Source organism: Salarias fasciatus, chromosome 23 (assembly GCF_902148845.1).
Source record: "Salarias fasciatus chromosome 23, fSalaFa1.1, whole genome shotgun sequence".
NCBI lineage: Eukaryota > Metazoa > Chordata > Actinopteri > Blenniiformes > Blenniidae > Salarias > Salarias fasciatus.
Genome location: NC_043766.1, coordinates 4,063,381 through 4,072,301, shown reverse-complemented (window position 1 = coordinate 4,072,301; position 8,921 = coordinate 4,063,381). Strand labels below are relative to the sequence as shown.

Genomic DNA, 8,921 nt, shown 5'->3' with positions numbered 1-8,921 from the left:
TGTTTCCATGGAGGTGACAGTCTTCTAGGCTGGACCCACAAAGCGCTACACTAATGAATTAAGAATGAACAGATGTAAGAGTATCAAACAGAAATGTCATCAAACCAACTCTAAACAGCTAAAAGGTGAACAAAACGTGTACAAATGTATCCTTCCGCAGCCGACTCGGATAACGAAACACGCACGCGCGCACACAAAAAACAGAAAAAAAAAAAGGTAAATCCATGGAGCGCAGTCTTTTTTTTTTTTTCTTTTCTTTTCTTTTTTAACTACCTAAACATGGGCCTTAAAGGTTCAGAGTACCATGCTAGTATTTCAGTTAGTCAGAGCACATTGACACACACTCCACGCGCACTCACATGGACTAACACGCCTGCACACGGACACGAGCGCACGCACACACACCTTGGACCACTGAAGCTGACATAAGACAAAAGAGGTTACAACAGGACTGGACTACAGCACTGGACACTCCAAAAATATATAGAAACCACGTGAGGGCGAAATACCTTGGGGCGGGGACAGAAACACAACTCGCTACGCGTCAGTAGTGGAATTGCAGTTTTACAGTAATAGATGAACACATCCCATGGCTCAAGGAATATTTTCATTTACAGTAGAATAAATATTTGCTATTGCTACTCTTGCATTTTACATTCTAACCCTCGACAAACACACAGAAAAGCTAGTGTAAAGCACACGGATTAAGTGTAGGTCCTGTAATATCATGAATGTTCAAAGACTAGTGGTGTTTTATCTGAACTCTTGTATTCTCTCTCTACATTTTGTGTTTGTCTTCTTTTTCAAAATGAGAGCGCTTCACTTGGCGGCTGAGGTCACGAGGTCACTGTGATCTTAACGTCAAAACGTCCCTGATAGCGGTCTTTCTCGCTGTACTTGATGTTGTCGCCGTACACTTTGCACTCGATGCGGAGCTCCGTGTTGAGGGTCAGGTTGGTGAACTGGATGGCCACCAGGGGCTGCAGGTAGTCGGGGTGGAGCAGCTTCCCGTAGTACGGGTAGTACTGGAGGGGGAAGCCGGCGCCGTTGCTGTGCCCGAAGTACTTGATCTCTCCGATCTTGCCTTCGTCCTCGTCTTTCTGCGAATATCAGCGAGAACGCGCGGCGTTACTGACCGAGCTCCTGACGGCTGACGGCGGGGCGGTCTGCGACGCCTACCTTATTTTTGCAGTAGATGGGGATGAGGTTGGGGTTTGATTTGGCCTGCAGAGCTTCTGGGAGTGTCTGGTTGCTGGAAGGAGCCTAAAAAGTCACAGAAACAGGGCAGCTGAGGAAACATGTCGATCGGGGGGGGGGGGGGGGGGGGGGGGGGGGGCGTGTTCGGACTGTCTGGCCGCAGAAACACACACACGTTCTAATAAAGTTAAACCAGATGAGTGCAGTCGATGCAAGTTCAAGCCAAATATAGATAAACTGTTTAAATTTAACCAAAATTTAAACAGGTCACCAAACTAGCGAGTTTTCTTTATAGTTTTAATGTTCGAAGTAACTCGTTACTTTCAGGATGGGCGATGCCTTGAGAGTTGTTGGTGTGGTATTGATAAAATATTGCCATAAATGGTCACTGCATGGTTATTACACACAAAGTAACGACGCTTCGTTCATTTTGAACATTATCAGGCTGCTTAGTGTCCCAGTTTCAGAAAAAGGTTCGCAGCTTGTAGCAGATTTACTAGAAAAGGTCAGCATCACACCAAATGAATCAGGTGTCAAATTACAGCTGAAGGGACCTTGAAGGAGGAGGAGATTCAGACTGAACAACCTGAGGGGGGCAGCATCAAAGACCAGTGAGGGCGAAACCAGCTTGGCTTGAGCTGCATGACATCTGCCACAGCTGGTAGTTTCAACATGATGGAAACACTTTAAAGATGGCGGCACAGTGTTGGATGTTACATATTTTCATTAGAATGCGATTTGTATTTAGTTTAGTGTATTTTGAACTCACCTTTGGTCTGAAGTTGACAATCCTGTTCAACTTGACAATCAGGCATGGCTTTCCTTCTGGGAAGCCAAAGTCATTGTTGGATTCTCCAGAGCAGGTGTCCAGCCACGATCTGAAGAACCGGCAAGCTTTCCTCTTTTCTTTCTCGTTATCCAGGAGGTTGCCGCGATCCTTGTAAGGCCGAGCGTCATCTGCAGACGCACAGTAAAACACAACACTCAAAAACAAGCTGGACGAAAATCATCACCGCCATTTTAATTCGAGAGAAAAGTGACCGTTCTCGTTCCTTGGTGTAATTTACAGTTGCATCTATGACGTTAACTGAGAACCAGCGGAATCACGAAGGTCCACCGGCCAACACTTGCCTCCACAGTCCTCGAATTTCTTTATGTCCCCCTGTTCAGTGTCGTTGTACTTGTCCAGGAACTTCTTCATGCTCACCACATACTTGTCATATGACTTTGGATCCGACTTGTTGAAAGAAATTTCAGATTTTTCTGAGCATGGCGTGTGCGAAAGACCTGCAAAACAAATAACCTCGGTCAGACTATGCAAAGTAAAGTAGGAATCGAGTCCAACACAAACACACACACACACACAAACACACACACAGATGATTCACAACAGTTTCGCAGCACCACATGTCACAGACGCCATTGTGAGCGTCTGCTCTATTATCTTAGGACAATGTGGGGTGCTGGGGATTTCCTCAAATGCTCTCTGTCGGTTCTTAACAGTTGTAATTTTCCACAGACGCTGTGCACGAGCGAGGCGTGGCAAAGTGAATGAGATGGGTAGCAGGGGGGGAGAGGAAGCACGGGCTTCACCAAAAACTTCTCAGGCCTCTCTTCTCAATTTCCAAATTGTTATTATTATGATTATGATAATTATTGCTGCGACGGGGGACGGACTGGAGCCGCCGCCGCCGCCGCCGGCAGACGCCAGTGCCATTTGAATTTCAGTGAAGGCTCGTGAAAGTTCACCAATCCCCTGCCCCCACCCATCCACTCTCACGTGTGTCTCTCTCACAATGGAAACTTTTAGTCCGAGAGTGGGAGGCGGGCTTCAGCTCAGAGAGGGCGAGAGCTGAGGAGAAAAAAAAAAAAAAAAAAAGAAGAAGGAAAAAAAACCTGACTACTCTCTGCTTCCTTGATCATGCCACTACTGGAAACTTGCTCCGGTCTGAACTCCACACACTCGCTTTGTTGCTCCGTTGCTCGGGCTAATCTCAAGATTTGCAGCCGTGAAACACAACGGCGAGGCAACATGACCGCCGTGCACATAGACTTCCACGCCGCGTTCTAAAAATACCGCCAAGGCCAGAGCATGTGCTGCGCAAACAAGCACTGGCACAACGACACGAAGTGCTGCGAGCTCCTGAAAAAAAGAAATCTGCCTCCAAGCTTGTTGGAAAAAAGAAAAACAAAAAAAAAAAAAAGTCTGAGGCTTTGAAGAGTTCTCACAAGATTACAGATTAGAATTTTTTTTCTCTAGAACGGAGGAAACGGAAAAGAAAAGGGCTTAAAAGTGTCTTAACTGTGAAACAACAACAAAAAAAAAACTAAGTAAATCTTTTGCAAACAATGAACAGCAAACTCTGGCCACACTTGTGCTTGTAAACATGTTGGCCGTGACGCATAATCATAGCACACATGAATCGTTTTAGTTCCCCCGCAGCCCGAGGGGGGAACATTGACTGACTGAGAGGAGTGAAGGACAAAATGGCTGAGCCGTTTTAAGGTCAGAAAGACTCCCTGATAGAGAAGCCGCTCGCAGGCACACCCCAACAGTCAACCACATCAGCTGCTCGCAGGAGGCGATACTGATTTCCTCCGTTTGGGGAAGATGAAGTCTTCTCTCATAAAGACGGTCGTGAAAGGACAGGGGGGGAAAAATAAACAAGAAGTGTTTACCTGGGGGGGCCACTCTGTCCTGATAGGTGGGTTTGTAGTTGCTTAATGTAAGCAGCATAGCCTGAATGGTCCCGACGAAAATCCCAGCCAAGCACCCGTAGAATATCACGTAGAACAAGAAGATTTTAACTGCGGGGAGGGAGAAAAAAAGACAGCATTAGTGTGACGGAACCATCCATTAAACCTCCGTCACTTCTGACTGTAACAACAGAGTCTCATGACGGTGAACAGATTAAATTCAGAAGGACCAGCTAAAGAGTTCAACGGCAGGCCGTCAGAGGTTTCAGTTCAAGCCTTTATTTGACGTGAGAAAGTGTGTTGTTCCTCGTTTTGTCTGTCGTGGACAGCTGGTGGCCGGGAGCCACAGCGTGAGCCCCTCTTCGCCGAGCACCGGGAGCTTCTCTCTCTCCCTCTCTCTCTCTCTCTCTCTCTTCCCCCCTCCGTCTGATTTAAAATTTACCCTAATTACTCAAACGGCAGGAGGGTAACATTTCCAGTGCAACAGGATGAGTCAGTCCTGATCTCCCCCCCACTTTCCCCCACTGTGTCACTTACAACAGGTTCGCTGAGAAAACACTTGTTGCTATCCGTCGAACAGAAGAATGAATACGGAGGAGGAAACAAAAGCTTCATGTTTGTGTTGTTCAGAGTCGGGAACTAGTTGGCTTTGCGTCCGTTGACATGTGGACACTATAAAGTTGTGCTCTGTGTAGAATTGTGAGCAGAAATTCAGCATGAATGACTTTCTGGTTTGCATTCAACAATGCTGCGACTCTACGAGCATAGAGACGTTTTCACCAAGTCAAAATCCTGCAGCAAAATACAACTTTAAAATTAATTCAGCAGTAGCTACACACATTTTCACAGCTTAATGTTGTCTATAGTCACTTGAAGAAGAACATAACATCAAATTAAAGTTTAAACCTTTCAGCACCTGAGTCTGACTCTAAGTTTTGCTATATTTTTTTAGTTGTTATAAAATAACCAAGCACAGCTGGATCGGCACTCCCAGGCCTGATGTGTTTGCCGTTGTGGCGCCTTCCGAAGATTATCTCCCGCTGCCAAGATCACGTCCAAATCAGATGCTGCACAACCAGTTCGGTGAGTCGAGAGCAGTGTGAACACCTCTGTATCCTGCTGTTCAGTTACGTTCAGTTTCAAAGCAGATTCAGGTGGTTCGCTCAGCCAACTGTAGTCCGTCAATGACCACACACACACACACACACACACACCAGCAGCACTGGTGTCACTCTGACTCCATTTCAACTGCGAGAACACACTAATGTGCGATCAAGCGTATGCATTGGAGTCACTTCCCTTTCCTCCAGCAGCTGCATTGTCAGTGATCATGTGAGGGCGGACATGCCAGCTCCAGCGACACCCAGCCAGGAAAACCTCCTCAACTTTCTCTCTGGAACTCTGAAAAGGGGCGAACAGAAGAGGGCCACGAACAGGCTTCCCTGTTTTCCGGAGCGACTAACAGGCTGCCCGCCTGCCACTTGTTGCAAATCCGAATGCGCGCAGAGTTTTTTCCCCCCCCCAGCCGCGGGAGGATCACACCATGATGCACCTGTTCGCAGGCGGACTCGTGTAGGATTACAATCAAGTGCGACGACTCCTTTATAGAAGGCGATCTCTGAAATGAACGTATTTAGCAGTTGCCAGGGGGGGCTGGGAGGGGGGTTCGGTCACATTTGCAAAACAAATAAGTGTCCTTGTGAGGGCAGGTGAAGGTCGGACTCGGGGGCACACGAAGCGAGTAAATCCCGGAGATGATCCCTGTATTGTTGGGTGGCCGGAGCAGCCATGTGGCTTTTCATTTTGGAGTTACTGTATTCCAGCGTGCAGAGTCCCCCTCCTCTCCCTCCCTCGGCATGTTTGTATTTATAGCCGTTTACGTGAGAGTGAGTTTGAATGAGGTGACACGTGTAGAAATGGTCTTTTGAAAAGGCCACATATGTAAACAGCAGAGGAAAGTGTCCTGGGAGTGTTGTTGAGAGGCAGAGTTTGAATGAGAGCACCTCCCCCACCTCCTCCTCCTCCTCCTCTGCAGCGTGCCGTTGAAGGGACCTTCCCCACTTCACGGATGTCTCTACACTTCTTTTTTTTTCTCCTCTTTTCTTTACTGTTACAAGCGCCCATTTCCTCTCAATAAGGTGCTCTAACCACAGAGGCTGCCGCTGCCGCTGCACACTTCCTGAATTTCAGCACTTCGTGGCAGAAACACAAAGTTAAATGTGTGCTGAGAGCGGCCGCCGGGGCTCCCACCCTCCATGTTGCTGTCTGAGAGCAACAGGAGGGCTTACCTGTTGCTGTCCGCCTCAGCTCGCTGGGGAGTTATTATTTTTTTTACTGAGTGCGACAGAAGCCTCCCCCTGACTCTGATTCAGGACCGCAGACCTGATCCGGCACACGGGGATTTTTCACTCGATCCAACCACAGCCGCTACAAGTTCGCCATTACGAGCCGAGGCTCCTCATCCTCTCACTCCATCCATCTTTTCACTCCAAGGGTTAAAAACACGCGAGTCGTGATCCGACCACAGAGCCGAGGCAGAGTCTGGAACCGAACCCGGGCACCAGCGGAGGGGCAAGGGGGGAAAACACACACACACACACACACACGAAATCCACTAATTCACTCTAACCAGCTTAACCAGCGCTGTTTAATGGCGACTAGTTATCCCATCAGCTCTGCCAGCGCCGCCGGCCGTCTTAATCCAGCCGCTTCGACACCGCTGAAACGATTACATCCAATAATCTGAGGGCTGAGTGGCCGGCCGGACACAGATTAACCCCGGATCGTTACTGATGGAACAGCAGCAGCAATAATCTGAGGAATAGACCGTCCTCAGAGGAGGGGGGGGGGGGGGGGGGGGGTTTGAGCACCTGAGTGGGGAGACCTGGCCCACCACTCACACCGTCCTTCAACATGACCTTTTCCCTACGAGACAAGTCCTGGTCCATCCGAAGACGCCCGGTCCGGGTCCCGGTCTGGCGCCTCCCCAGATGTTACACCGGGGGGGGGGACACTGCTCTCCGCCGGCAGGACGGGGGTTAATGGGGTTAAGGCTACGGCCGGGGATCGAGCGGTCTGAGCGGAACTCCTGCGGACCTGTAGCGGCTGGAGCCAGCGGCCAGAGCCTCCACGGAGCGCAGTCACGACTCGGGCGGGGAGCGACCCCGCCGGGCTCTAACAGGTGCTGTCAGGAAATGGAGGAGACGCAGCGGCTCTCCCCGAAATAAAATCACTCCCTGCCTGCCGGGCGGGTTCAGCACGAGCCGGTAACACGGTCGGACCCGGGTACTCACACCAACTGCCGCCCGTTCGACCCAGAAACTCCTTTTTCTCCGAATTCCACAGAAAGCTCCTCCAGCCGCCGTCGCTGTCTTTATTCCCGGACATGGTTGGGCCGTCCCCGGGGCTGTGCTGTCGGTCTGCCTGGCTCGTCGCGGTGGGTGCTGGGGGCACTGGGAGCTGCTCGCTGTCCCTCACAGGAAACGCGAAAGGACAGTTTCGTACCCGACTCCGCGAATTGTACCACACACCATTTATCTCTCCGGGAGCCCGGCCCCGCCCGCTCACTCTCCGAATAAGTGGCCCCCGAAGAGGGAGGGCTGCGCCCAGCGAATCACAGGCTTCGCCCTGCTTTTTGCGTAAGAGACGGAGCGAGAAGGAGGCGGTGGAGGTGGAGGTGGGGAGGGGAGGAGAGGGGGGGGGTCTGCTACAGGCGTCACGGCGCAGGGCCGCACTCAGGGCCTGGGGGGGCCCGGGGGCCCCGCACGGCACGCCACCCTCAAACCAGAACTACACACTTTTCCTCTTTTTTTTTGTTGTTGTTGCCTTCTTCACAAACTGGCTCAGTGCAGCTCGGAAGTGTTCTGTAATTGTTTATAGAATTGACATTAATTGGGATTAGTCACAGGCTGCAAAGCTTTGACTCATCACTGCATCTTAGATGTCAGAGTTCAGCATCCCTCCCTGAAATAATCCTCCATCCTTACTCTGCTCCACTGTTTCCTTTGTGGGCACGTTTAACCCAGTAATTATCGTCTGCGCTGAAATGACACCCTATTTTTGACTGTCCCCGAGGTTCACACTAAACTTCTGTTGTCTGCCACTGCATAATGAAACAACCTGCAGGCTGAACAGCGGCGACAAGGACGGATCCCGATGAGGGATTTTAAAAACACGCTGACTCACATATGGATGCAGATTCTGTTGTGTAAGTGCTTTCCTTCCCAGACAATTTATGATGTTTAGGCCTTCCCCTGGGAAGCTATATATTTGTAATAATGCATATGTTTGTCATGTTCTAATGCTTTTAAATTGTAATTGTAACCTGGTGTTGCCACCGTTTTGGCCAGGGCTCCCCAGAAAAAGAAATCCCGTAATCTGAGAGGGATTCACCTGGTTGATTATCGGTTAAATTAATTTAAAAACATTTTTTAAATATAAAACAGTGACAGATTTAATGCTTCATCAGTCACGGGGCGAGGCTGGAGACGGCTGGTTGCCATGGCAGCAGCATCCCGGTGTTGTGTCTGGAAACACGTGTCCAGACCAAACGCAATGTTGTTTCATGATGAGGCTGCAAAACCTGCAGAAAAATTATTGTGACCACAATTTATTTCTAAGCGAATCATACTTTATTAATTTCCTTTTGCAAATTACTCTTCGAATCGACCCATCGATGGGCCCCCACATCATGGCACTACGGGGAGCTGCTGGGGTCAAAGGTCTTGCTTCGGGACGCACCGCTGTTACTCATCCACTTCAGTAACCGAGCCTGTGAGCTCCTGATCCAGTCCCCTCCAGTCCACCTCTGCCCCAACCAATGGAGTTCTGTGAGGAGCTCTGTCCATCCACCAGGAACAACCTGAGAAATCTGTTGTGGGAATCAAACCTATGACCTTTCAGTCATAGGACAAACCACTCTATGAACCAACACAGCCAGTCCAATTTATTATTTAATGCCCACAAATTCACATTTTGCAGTGAAACATTTGTATTTTCAAGCCTCACAATTACAGTTTGTAGCCACA

General features: G+C 49.4%; 1 protein-coding gene across 1 annotated transcript; it reads right to left on the bottom strand.

Annotated features, from left to right (window-relative positions):
* Positions 1-267: 267 nt before the first annotated feature.
* Positions 268-7,452, bottom strand: atp1b1a (ATPase Na+/K+ transporting subunit beta 1a). The gene is made up of 6 exons (XM_030082644.1): positions 7,188-7,452; positions 3,877-4,005; positions 2,329-2,484; positions 1,967-2,154; positions 1,180-1,263; positions 268-1,100 (listed from the first exon to the last, which is right to left on the bottom strand). The coding sequence occupies exons 1-6, from the start codon at positions 7,279-7,281 to the stop codon at positions 837-839; spliced, it is 915 nt and encodes a 304-aa protein (XP_029938504.1). The 5' UTR covers positions 7,282-7,452; the 3' UTR covers positions 268-836.
* Positions 7,453-8,921: the final 1,469 nt, after the last annotated feature.